General features: G+C 41.1%; 1 protein-coding gene across 3 annotated transcripts in view; it reads right to left on the bottom strand.

Annotated features, from left to right (window-relative positions):
- The window catches only part of CALCR (calcitonin receptor), a 270,509-nt gene that overhangs the window by 163,223 nt on the left and 93,845 nt on the right, over positions 1–13,441 (bottom strand). For 2 of the 3 annotated variants that reach the window (XM_075125860.1, XM_075125859.1), the window contains exon 2: positions 11,879–12,007. The exons of the other annotated variant lie outside the window; for it this stretch is intronic. In XM_075125860.1, coding sequence (XP_074981961.1) covers positions 11,879–11,919 — 41 coding nt within the window. In that variant the 5' untranslated portion in view covers positions 11,920–12,007. The remainder of the gene's footprint in view (positions 1–11,878; positions 12,008–13,441) is intronic. 3 annotated transcript variants of the gene reach the window in all.

The raw sequence follows: 13,441 nt of genomic DNA, 5'->3' as shown, positions 1-13,441 counted from the left end.
AAAAATAATGCTTCTCTTCTTCCAACAGGATTTTCCTGCAATGGAATATTACTCAACATTATTTTTAAAAGTAGCACTGTCAAGTATTTTAAAGTTCTGAGAGCAAAGCAAATGGTATAAATAATAACATTCGTATTACTATGGTAATGAATTTGGGTTTGATCCCCTGTAGACACAAATAATCCTTATACGCATAGGAACAGGTTCTGCCACGCTTACTTACACAGAGTACTACCTTACTCTGCAAATAGTCACATTGAATAAAACAGGTTAGGATAACAGAATCTGGCCCCAAAGTATTTCCACTGAAGTCAATGTCACTATTTGTGTGAGGCCTGCAGAATCAAGCCCTTCATTTCTTATTTTGCAGCCTGGTCTACACTAGAAATTTACTTTGGTATAGCTACACCTCTCAGAGATGTGAAAAATACTGAGAGACATAGCTATCCCGACCTAACCCCTGGTGTAGACAGCATTAGATTGATGGAAGAATTGTTCCCTTGACCTAGCTACTGCCTCTCAGGGAGGTGGATTACCTACACCGATGGGAGAAGCCCTCCCGTCAGCCTAGGTAGGGTCTACACTGAAGCGCTACAGTGGTGCAGCTGCGCTGCTGCAGCATTTTAAAGTGTAGCCATACCGAGTATCGCATTAGAAATATTTTAAACATTGTGGCCTTCCTACAAAAGGATTTACTCAACACTGGCCATGTAGACCCCAGCTTTATTTGGTATTTTAGGGAAATTAGTAAACCAAGGAAATTATACTCCATTCCAAACACATTCCTGCTTAAAATGTACAAGTCAGGTTATTAAATATTATTTCATTCAAGACATCAAATTAGAATTTATGCTAGTCATAGATACTGTGCCAAGGAAGCAGATTCCACAAGACTAAATTCAGCAGGACAATGATGAAAAACCCTAGTGACTTTGCGTTAACCTCTTATGTTTACTCACATATTTAAACAATTGATGATGAACTATTCCTCACAAGACTTTAGAAACAGAGAAAAAGATCTGTGGTGATAGATCAATGAGATATCACCACCACTAAACAAAGGCTGAACAGTAGCTAACTTCTAAATATGTGCAAAGACACCTACGCTAAAGGAGAATTCAAATATTATGCATGATTATTTTCTCTCAATTTATGCACATAACTGTCATTAAATCTAATAGGAGATAATATATGTAAATTTATGCCAAAACAACAATATATTTCATTAGCTATTATGGCTGATACAGACTGGAATAATCCAATATTTACAGTCTATAAATACCCAGAGCTAAGAGATAACAAATAAATTAGAGAAATTTACCATATCCTTAATTTCATGAGACCAAATCTCTCTGCACAAGCTACATGTAGCTTATGCTTGAAAGAACTAACAGCATGTCATTAGCAGAATCCTTGTTGAAGGCACCAGCAGTAAGTTGTTTATTGGTAACTATAAGAATGCCCAACTCATGTAAAAAAGACTGCTCATCTGTACTCCATACAAACCAGATTTCTATAACGGATTTCCCATGTCCTTTTGGGCTACTCTGAACAGAATTCTGCACCTTTCAAGGCATAACTCCAACTCAGTACATTTCAAGTAGCAGCAATTTACTTGCCATTACAATTACATTTTCTGCCTTGCAGGCAGTTCTATCAAACGTTAATCCAGGTTTCTTCAAGCTAAAGCACAATATCCCGGACTCCAACATTTTAATAATAATTTCAGATAAATTCAAGGGAACTGATGATTTTACATGATTCATTTACATTCTCCAATCAAGAGAGACAAAGAAATTGCATTGCAGCTACACTTCATCAGCTACTATTTCTGTTTGCTGTTATTTCCCATGGAATTTTTTATTTTCAACTATAAAGCTTGGGTTGACACAACATGAAATGCAAAATTGACAGACGTGACACAGTGGTAATACAGATATTGGGCCATATTTTATGGACAGGCTGACCTGTTCTGAGGGGTGAGGATGACAGCATCAAAGGTAGCTTCAAGAAATCTTTACATATTTCCAGTACTGGTGCTTGGTCCCTAGAGTTAGCCCAATCTGAACACTATTCTATCTTGCATTGGCTTACAAGGACCCTCTTAGGGGCATTCTGGCTGGATTCAGATTGTCCTATGTACGCCATCTAAGCTGGGCATGAGAATTGGATGAACTTCTATACTGTGACACTGGAGCAATTACCCAGGCAAGTGGAATCCTCTGCTTGCTAGGTCAGCCAAATGGAGCAGTGCAAAGCAGCCTTAACAGAACAGGGAAGTCTGGTTCTATGTACCCAAAGCACTGCACACAGAATAACTAATAAATCCCCATCACACCCCAATGTGATAAGTGTGAAAAGTATTATTAGCCTCATTTTGCAAATGAGGAAGTTGAGGCAGAGGGGAAGTTATATGCCCAATACCATACACTGAATCAGTGGCAAAACCAGGATTCAGTCAGGAGTTCCTGACTCCAGGATCCATGCTTACTCCTCTAGACATTGCTGGCTCTCATGCTGAGGTTTAGCCATGCAAATACAAGTTTTGCACATTCACCAGGTGACTGACAACTTTCGCAGGCACAATCTATGTGCCCAACACTGGAAGTGTGTCTGAGATATGTGATGTATATAGCTGTGATTCTGTTTTCTGGGTACTGCATTGTCAAATATGAGAAACTTGCCTCAGCTAGGGATCAGGGTTTGGGGGAATTTAAGATGGAGCATATTACAGAGTGATGTGTCTATTGTGAAATTCTCTCACACAAAAGTTCTTTCTTTATTGTTTTTCTTAATCGTAAACTAAACTCATCTACACTGAAAGTATATGTTTTGGAAAACATAACAATGTTGACATTCAACAGACGTATGTTTAAACACCAAGTTCACATTGTGTATATTTGGTACCCAGTACACTCATCAGCCACTGGACTTTTATTTCACTTGCTGAAACCTAAAAAATGAGTCAGCTATATTTGTTTTTATTTATATTTCCAGCTCATGACATTTGGTAGGCATAACATTTCTAGGACATAAATCATCATTTAATTCTGTTGTTTTACTGTGAGTTCAAACTGTCTTTTTCTGCATTTCACAATAAACATCAAACAAGACACTCACGCTCCAGCAGGCCAGCATGACTAATCAGTACTCAGTCACTTCTGGTTGTTCTGGCTTTTATGGGAATAATGGTTTCAGGGTCTATTTGCTGCAGATTGAAAGGACACGGGAAAATTGAACATATTGTAGTGCCTAGGCAAATAACGTCTTCCCCTTCCTCCCAGATATTGGCAACTTGCAGGCTTGCTTTTCATCCCATGGTTAATGGGTGCACAGTATTGAGTTTAACATGGTCAAGTTGCATCTGTGGGGAGACATTTGTGAATATTTAAATCTCCTGCAAGCACCTTTCAACTCTGTTGTCTTATCAGCAGAGAAGACAAAGAATATTTTGTTACTTATGCTAAAATAAACGTAATCCATGCCTGCTTGGTGTGGCACTCTGTCCTCCTCTAGTGGCACCCAGCCCAGCTAGAGATTGATGAGCCTGCTACAGCCTTAGCTAAGAGCCATGTGGCTTTTAGTTTATGCAGTAGAGGCTCATACACTAAGCTTCAGAGATCCCAGGTTCAATCTCACCTACTGATGAGTGGAATCTGTCAGTGTTACATAAATTTTGCTTGAAATCTTAGGCACTACTGTGACTGGTGCTCTATAAATGTGTAAATATGTATATATACAGCATGGCACAAAGCAGTACAAACACAGAGGAGAATATGGTCCTCTATATGCCTATATAGAAAATTGATGCTGGCCCTCTGATCCTATCTATGCTTGACGCTGTATGAGACAGTGACCATTTTAATTTGAGATTATGGCTTAAATTTGGATTCTTCTAATCCCAGGAGAACAGTAAGATTTAGTTAGAAACCAGTTCATAATTTTAATGTATCTAAAAGATATCTGTTCAGAATATTAATTTTGCCTTGAAGAGTCTTGAATGTTAACATGTTGTACTCAATGGGTGAGGAGCTTGAGTACCAAAGGGCTGCAGAATTGGGCACTTAATCTCTCAAGAAATGTATCCAGTAACATTGCAGAACCCTGATTTCCAAATAAATATCTTTCTCCTGTAATTTTAGTTTTGTCCATGCCTTGGAGAATTCTTTAAGCATACAGTTCTCAGAAGTTGATTACTGATGCTGTTTATAGGCCTACTCTGAAAACCACCAGAGTCTTTCCATAGACGTTAGTGGGAGTCAGTCAGGGCCTACGTGTTTTGACTGTGGCACAAAGGGCAAAGTGATGCTTAAGGGACGAGGGACACAGTGACTACTGCATCACGTATGGAGGAAGAGGCTGTTTCTATTTCCAAATGTAGTCAAAATAGAATAGCCTTATCAAAACTTCTTTCCAACTACGGTAAATCTTGTCTTAAAAAAAATCAGAGGTGCAGGGTATACATGAACATTAATCCCCACTATTGTCTTTAGGTAGCAGAGCTCTTCCATAAGAATTTAAAGCTTTAAGATCACCCAACTATGATATAAAATCTCTGCAATACAGCATGGTCTGTAATTGGCTCCACCACATGAGATTTAAAGGAGACCATTAGGATATGGCATTTCTCATCTTGTTTATTAATTGTACATTAAATTAAATTGTAGAATCAAGAACTGGTCAGACCTAGCCATGCTTTCTAGCCTTCTTTTACACATTTTATCTTTTAGGGTTCTCCATAAGGCCAGCTTCTGTCTTCCAGAAATCTGATCTCTGCAACTTTTTGAAAGAATTAACAGTACAACCAATGTTACATAGACAGCTGCACTCCAGAGAAAAGCATAGTGAAGAAGCTTGGCAACATGTGACCCCCAGAAGAAGAAGGGGGAATGTCCGGGTTCCAGCAACGCAGACACAGGTAACTAACCACTTTCATGTTCTCTCCACAGGTACCTTTGCGGAAAGTGGACCAGATGATGTGTCTGGGGGGAGAAAGCAGAAGGAGACTCCGCTGGTTGGAAGGCATGAGGTGCACTGTCCTGAGATGGGGGGTTCCACGACCACCACTCCCAAGAGAAGGAGGCGGGTGGTGGTGGTCGGGGACTCTCTCCTCCGGGGGACTGAGTCATCTATCTGCCGCCCTGACCGGGAAAACTGAGAAGTCTGCTGCTTGCCAGGGGCTAAGATTCTCGATGTGACGGAGAGACTGCCGAGACTATTAAGCCCTTGGATCGCTACCCCTTCCTGCTTCTCAGCGTGGGCACCAATGATACTGCCAAGAATGACCTTGAGCAGATCACTGCAGACTACGTGGCTCTGGGAAGAAGGATAAAGGAGTTTGAGGCGCAAGTGGTGTTCTTGTCCATCCTCCCCGTGGAAGGAAAAGGCCGGGGCAGGGACCGTCGAATTGTGGAAGTCAACGAATGGCTACGCAGGTGGTGTCGGAGAGAAGGCTTTGGATTCTTTGACCATGGGATGGTGTTCATGAAGGAGGAGTGCTGGGCAGAGACCCGCTCCATCTTACGAAGAGAGGGAAGAGCATCTTTGCGAGCAGGCTGACTAACCTAGTGAGGAGGGCTTTAAACTAGGTTCACCGGGGGAAGGAGACCAAAGCCCTGAGGTAAGTGGGAAAGCGGGATACCGGGAGGAAGCACAGGCAGGAACGTCTGTGAGGGGAGGGCTCCTACTTCATACTGAGAATGAGGGGCGATCAGCAGGTTATCTCAAGTGCTTATATATGAATGCACAAAGCCTTGGAAACAAGCAAGGAGAACTGGAGGTCCTGGTGATGTCAAGGAATTATGACATGATTGGAATAACAGAAACTTGGTGGGATAACTCACATGACTGGAGTACTGTCATGGATGGTTATAAATTGTTCAGGAAGGACAGGCAGGGCAGAAAAGGTGGGGGAGTAGCACTGTATGTAAGGGAGCAGTATGACTGCTCAGAGCTCCGGTACGAAACTGCAGAAAACCTTAGTGTCTCTGGATTAAGTTTAGAAGTGTGAGCAACAACAGTGATAGACCACCGGACCAGGGGGATGAGGCTTTCTTCCGGCAACTCGCAGAAGCTACTAGATTGCACGCCCTGGTTCTCATGGGTGACTTTAATTTTCCTGATATCTGCTGGGAGAGCAATACAGCAGTGCATAGACAATCCAGGAAGTTTTTGGAAAGCGTAGGGGACAATTTCCTGGTGCAAGTGCTAGACGAGCCAACTAGGGGGGAGCTTTTCTTGACCTGCTGCTCACAAACAGGGAAGAATTAGTGGGGGAATCAAAAGTGGACGGGAATCTGGGAGGCAGTGACCATGAGTTGGTTGAGTTCAGGATCCTGACACAGGGAAGAAAGGTAAGCAGCAGGATACGGACCCTGGACTTCAGGAAAGCAGACCTCGACTCCCTCAGGGAACGGATGGGTAGGATCCCCTGGGGGACTATCATGAAGGGGAAAGGAGTCCAGGAGAGCTGGCTGTATTTCAAGGAATCCCTGTTGAGGTTACAGGGACAAACCATCCCGATGTGTCGAAAGAATAGTAAATATGGCAGGCGACCAGCTTGGCTTAACGGTGAAATCCTAGCGGATCTTAAACATAAAAAAGAAGCTTACAAGAAGTGGAAGGTTGGACATATGACCAGGGAAGAGTATAAAAATATTGCTCGGGCATGTAGGAATGAAATCAGGAGGGCCAAATCGCACCTGGAGCTGCAGCTAGCAAGAGATGTCAAGAGTAACAAGAAGGGTTTCTTCAGGTATGTTGGCAACAAGAAGAAAGCCAAGGAAAGTGTGGGCCCCTTACTGAATGAGGGAGGCAACCTAGTGACAGAGGATGTGGAAAAAGCTAATGTGCTCAATGCTTTTTTTTCCTCTGTCTTCACTAACAAGGACAGCTCCCAGACTGCTGCGCTGAGCATCACAACATGGGGAGTAGATGGCCAGCCCTCTGTGGAGAAAGAGGTGGTTAGGGACTATTTAGAAAAGCTGGACGTGCACAAGTCCATGGGGCCGGACGAGTTGCATCCGAGAGTGCTGAAGGAATTGGCGGCTGTGATTGCAGAGCCATTGGCCATTATCTTTGAAAACTCATGGCGAACGGGGGAAGTCCCAGATGACTGGAAAAAGGCTAATGTAGTGCCAATCTTTAAAAAAGGGAAGGAGGAGGATCCTGGGAACTACAGGCCAGTCAGCCTCACCTCAGTCCCCGGAAAAATCATGGAGCAGGTCCTCAAGGAATCAATCCTGAAGCACTTACATGAGAGGAAAGTGATCAGGAACAGTCAGCATGGATTCACCAAGGGAAGGTCATGCCTGACTAATCTAATCAGTCTAATCGCCTTCTATGATGAGATTACTGGTTCTGTGGATGAAGGGAAAGCAGTGGATGTATTGTTTCTTGACTTTAGCAAAGCTTTTGACACGGTCTCCCACAGTATTCTTGTCAGCAAGTTAAAGAAGTACGGGCTGGATGAATGCACTATAAGGTGGATAGAAAGTTGGCTAGATTGTTGGGCTCAATGGGTAGTGATCAATGGCTCCATGTCTAGTTGGCAGCCGGTGTCAAGTGGAGTGCCCCAGGAGTTGGTCCTGGGGCCGGTTTTGTTCAATATCTTCATAAATGATCTGGAGGATGGTGTGGATTGCACTCTCAGCAAATTTGCGGATGATACTAAACTGGGAGGAGTGGTAGATACGCTGAAGGACAGAGATAGGATACAGAGGGACCTAGTCAAATTGGAGGATTGGGCCAAAAGAAATCTGATGAGGTTCAATAAGGATTAGTGCAGGGTCCTGCACTTAGGACGGAAGAACCCAATGCACAGCTACAGACTAGGGACCGAATGGCTAGGCAGCAGTTCTGCAGAAAAGGACCTAGGGGTGACAGTGGACGAGAAGCTGGATATGAGTCAGCAGTGTGCCCTTGTTGCCAAGAAGGCCAACGGCATTTTGGGATGTATAAGTAGGGGCATAGCGAGCAGATCGAGGGACGTGATCGTTCTCCTCTATTCGACATTGGTGAGGCCTCATCTGGAGTACTGTGTCCAGTTTTGGGCCCCACACTACAAGAAGGATGTGGATAAATTGGAGAGAGTCCAGCGAAGGGCAACAAAAATGATTAGGGGTCTGGAACACATGACTTATGAGGAGAGGCTGAGGGAACTGGGATTGTTTAGTCTGCAGAAGAGAAGAATGAGGGGGGATTTGATAGCTGCTTTCAACTACCTGAGAGGTGGTTCCAGAGAGGATGGTTCTAGACTATTCTCAGTGGTAGAAGAGGACAGGACAAGGAGTAATGGTCTCAAGTTGCAGTGGGGGAGGTTTAGGTTGGATATTAGGAAAAACTTCTTCACTAGGAGGGTGGTGAAACACTGGAATGCGTTACCTAGGGAGGTGGTAGAATCTCCTTCCTTAGAAGTTTTTAAGGTCAGGCTTGACAAAACCCTGGCTGGGATGATTTAATTGGGGATTGGTCCTGCTTTGAGCAGGGAGTTGGACTAGATGATCTCCTGAGGTCCCTTCCAACCCTGATATTCTATGATTCTACAGTACATTCTGGAGTCAACCTGTACATTTCATGTATCAGTCAAGGGGTCTCATGGGAGCCATTTTTCAGTCAAGTCTCCAGCTGTACTTATTTTGAAGTAAATAGAACACATGTTGTGTTAAATATTAAAACTTGCCAATTGAGCATACTGCTTTTTAAAAACACTATTTTTCATTTGCACTTCCATGTAGGACTGAATGTGGCATGAAGCCACCAGCCAATATTGAGGACATTTGAGTTGGTATTGCGGCTAACACAGACACAGCAGTATAAATGAGAGCAGAGCTTTGTCCTAAATTGCCACGAAGAATAAGAGAGAGATGAGAATAATTAGAAATTAAATTGAGTTAACTTTTATTAAGTTTAATGTAAAAATTACTAACTACACTAATGACAGGTTTCAGAGTAACAGCCGTGTTAGTCTGTATTCACAAAAAGAAAATGAGTACTTGTGGCACCTTAGAGACTAACCAATTTATTTGAGCATAAGCTTTCGTGAGCTATAGCTCACTTCATCGGATGCATACTGTGGAAAGTGTAGAAGATCTTTTATACACACAAAGCATGAAAAAATACCTCCCCCCACCCCACTCTCCTGCTGGCAATAGCTTATCTAAAGTGATCACTCTCCTTACAATGTGTATGATAATCAAGTTGGGCCATTTCCAGCACAAATCCAGATTTTCTCACACACCCCCCACACACAAACCCACTCTCCTGCTGGTAAAGCTATTATAAAAGCTTTCATAAAAGACAAAGCCTGGTCTAGCATGTCCTGTTTGGGTTATGGGCTCGGTTCAAAACCACTGAATACAGTGGGCTGAATTCCACTGAATTCCATTGACTTTAATGGAAGTTGGCTGAGATCCAATATTCCCAGCTCTGCTGCAGACTTGCTACAAACAAGTCACAGGTGAATTTCTTTGTGTCTCAGTTTCTCTATTTATAAAACAGAAAAAATACCTACCTACATGACTTTTTCAATAATGTACGTAAAGCACGTTGAGATCTGTGGTTGAAAGTGCAAAGCATGGAACAGTAAATGTTATTTCTTTTTTTTCCATTTTGTGGGGGATTTACATTCAAGTTAACAAAACAGATGAGTTACATGGAGGCACTGTTATCATTGGGTGGGATATGCAAAGAGGTTGTTGGTGGTTTTGGTTTTTTGCCTATGGCCTACAGTTACCTATAAATTTAAGCTGCAAACTCTGAAGTACTAATGAGAAAGAAAAGTAAAAAGCTCTGAAGTATGGATATCAGGTCAAGTCAGAAAGCAAGCAGAAAGGCGTCCTTTTAGGATTTTTCTAATATAACATACAGATTATGTGCACTTTTTACAGAAAGTGTCAAAAGAGGTGACAGTTTTGTCATTAAGGACATAAAGTAATATGGATGCTTCAGAAATTCCTATGTACTTCACCTCAGAAAAAGTGTGTTGTATTATTATTCTTGTACCATAGCGATATCTAACTCCAATTCCAAATTTTCCATATGGGTAGTAAAATGTTTCTTAAATTTTAAGAATTAATTTTATTTTTATTAAAGATATGACGTTTGGACAATATTTTTGACTCATCAAAACAATTCCTCCTGGAGCTCCAGGGCAAAAATCAATCCAGAAAAATCAATTTATACTGCTCTGAGACTGTACTTTTGATTGCTGTAATAGCAAATATAATAGCTCTCCTGCAGCAGGTGCTTATTTCAACTTGGATTTTCAGTTCTTTCTTTATGAAAGCAACTGGCTGGATTTATTTGGCAAAAAACCTTGGTGAAAGAAAAAGAAAACCTTTTACTACCTTTAATGAATTGCCTAACAAGAAAATGCCAGCTACTGCTGAAGTGGGATTCATAACACTGCTTACTCTAAATCCGCCATGCTGTACTACATTATCATACTTACTTTCCCTTGCTATTCACCCTTAGTATTAGCAGATTACTTAGACGAGAAATTTATTTCCATTTGTCTTTTCACAGTACTTTGAACTCAAGATACTATACTATGTGTCACCTATACACCATCAGCCAAATTTTCTGGGGGTGTAAATTGATGTGGATTTTTATCAGTTTGCACCAGCAGAAAATTTGGCTCCAATAACAGTTGACTAAAATTACCAATTTTATAACAACACTACACTAATTGCTGCAAGCATGGTATGGGTTATCCATTTCTTGGACTCTATAAGGCAACACTAATATGCCACCTATTATCACACTAATGTTATTTTAACGTGATCAAATGTAATAATCAAATATACTACACTGATTAAATTCTGATGGGTAGAACATAAATAGTCAGATGACTGGCCCAGCACACTTGATGAACTAAAGGAAGTTCATTCAGACACTAGAAAGTGGAGTGTGACTGTATACAATAACCTGAATTTTTTGGTAATCTATGGTTGCTTCTGTCTCTATGTAGAGAATCTGAGTGTACTGTGCTGTCCTGTACTATTCTTGTACTTCAGTGGAACTCATCTAGAAAAATTTATGAATAAATCTTAAAGATAAAAGTGATAGGATTAAGAGAATTCAAAGGGGTGCAGTATTCTGCAAACCCATATCTGGGACATACATAAGAACATTACATAGTGCTTTTTATCTTCCAAACACTTTATGAATATCTATTCATTAACTGTTATAACAACCTTGTGAAGCAAATGAGTGTTATCATCCCCATTTTAAAATGGAGAAACTGAGGCAGGAGGTCTATGGCTTTTAATATTCAAAGACAGGCACCAGCCAATTTTTTGTACACACATCATGATTGCATATGTAAATTGAGTACTGTTTGCACAAATGGCTGGTGATGCATCTAACTGGTTATTTACCTGATTTGTGCACACCATCAAGATACTTTACATACATGCATCCACCTCTGAAAACTAGGAGAGTTACTAAAGCCATGGTTGTGCAGTCCTGTGTTTTAAACTGACTGTTTCAATATTGGATTAGTGGATCTCAGGAGCTGAGAAGGTCAGTTTGGATGAACTTTCCTCAAATTGGGCAGCTCTTCATCTCATTCCTTTTCTCCAAATCCATGAAAAGCTACTCTGCAATTGTGGACTTCCTGCTCCGCTGATATGTTCCAAAGTGCACTGGGCTGTGACTGGAGTTCCAACCGGGAAAGTGCTGGTTAATGGAATCGATCTATTGGGATAAGGTAGATAATTGCAGAGGAAGGAGAAGTCCAAATAGTCAGCTGTCTCTAAGGTTTTTCAATATTTTTATTTTATACCCTAAGGGATGTAAAATGAGAATATGAAATAGTAAACCGTAGAGAACCTCTGAATATTTGAAAACAAAGCAAAACAAAAACAGAAGTATCTACCTTATCCCCAAAGGTAGACTCCATGCTCCAATGTTGTTCATTGATGGGACTGAAGTCACCAGCCCTGTGCATGCTGGGACATCTCAATGGAGCAGGAAGTCAGAGATAGCAGGGTTGCACTTCACGGACCTGAAAAACAATCAAAAAGATTAGGTGAAACAATATGGTATATTTCTTGGAACAACTACTAATTACATTAATTTACCAGGGCTACTACTGATAAAAATTATAAAGACATCTGGCTCCTTTCTACTCCCACCGCAACGAGTGGCTTCAACACAGAAAGGATCAGGCCTGTTAGTATTGTTTATTACCTGTTGTGCCCTGGGAGTCCCAGTCTAGGATCAAGGACCCATTTTGCTAGGTACTTCCCTGTCACCATGCGCTCACAATCTAGAATTATAACAAGACAAAAGTGGATGAAACTGCCAAATAGAGTAGAACAGGTAAATGAATGAACAGGGAGACAAGCCTAGCCATCTCAGCTGAGAACCTGCCTAGCCATTGTAAGTATGAATCACCTTTAACATCTCTTTAGTTTTTCGTTGTCCATGTTGGTAATATGGTATGGAGATGAACCATTTCACAGCCCCTCTGAACAAACTGTAGTATTTACATTATCTCTGCATCTATAGTTCTGCCTGTGAAGGCTTGCAAAAGCTAGAGGCTGCAGTATGTTAAATTAAATGTTCTGTTGAAAAAAATAGATCACTGCTTTGATGGGTATTGAATTGTGTCAAGCTTCTGGGCTGTCTGGAGTAGTTATGCTGCCCTCCGCTTACTATAGGGAAGCAAAGCAATGATCAAAATGTAGACAAACAAATAAAAGGGTAAAATTTTATATCCCAGCTCTGAAAAAGAAAGCATAGTCTTCATGAAGAATTTCACAGTTAGGCAAAATTTCAAAAGAGGATCAGTTGATTGAGCTCTCAGTAGCTTTGCAAAGTATATCTATAACACTACCTAAAACACAGAGCTGGACTGGTGGAAGACATTGAAGCTAAGAAAGCACAAAGAGGGGATCTCTGCTTTGTTGCTACAAGCCTGAGGAAAACAGAAATGTTTATAGTGTTGTCTTCCATTCCCAAACGAGAAAGAAATGGGAATTTAAAGAAAACAATCCTTTTGGGCATATTTTGATTTTGGAAGGTCGATCAAAGATGATGCTTCGTTTAACAATGATTTCTGAAGCACATTAATTGTGGCATTTATTGCTGGGTGGCCTGTGGCAAGTGATAACAGAATACAGCAAAAATTAGTTAAAATTGGTTTATAATATGCTTCCAAGCATCATATCAGGACATGAAACAGATATATGACAAGAAAGATTCCACTCTCTGCAAACAGTTGCACAGACTACAAGTCTGAATGCCACTGCCAGTTTACCAGTAAGTACAGCTGATGTTTAAAAATAATTCCAGAAAATTTGAAATCTTCTTTTGAATCCAATTGTTTCAAAGTGAGAGAATTTTTACATCTAGCTACCCAATTCATGAGCACGGGTATTACTTACTCTACAAACACACAAAGATGTCCAGATATTATTATTTGTGCTCATCAGTG

This window comes from Caretta caretta, chromosome 2, assembly GCF_965140235.1.
Source record: "Caretta caretta isolate rCarCar2 chromosome 2, rCarCar1.hap1, whole genome shotgun sequence".
Classification (NCBI taxonomy): Eukaryota; Metazoa; Chordata; order Testudines; family Cheloniidae; genus Caretta; species Caretta caretta.
The sequence above is the reverse complement of the archived record's forward strand: the minus strand, read 5'-3'. Positions and strand labels throughout refer to the sequence as shown.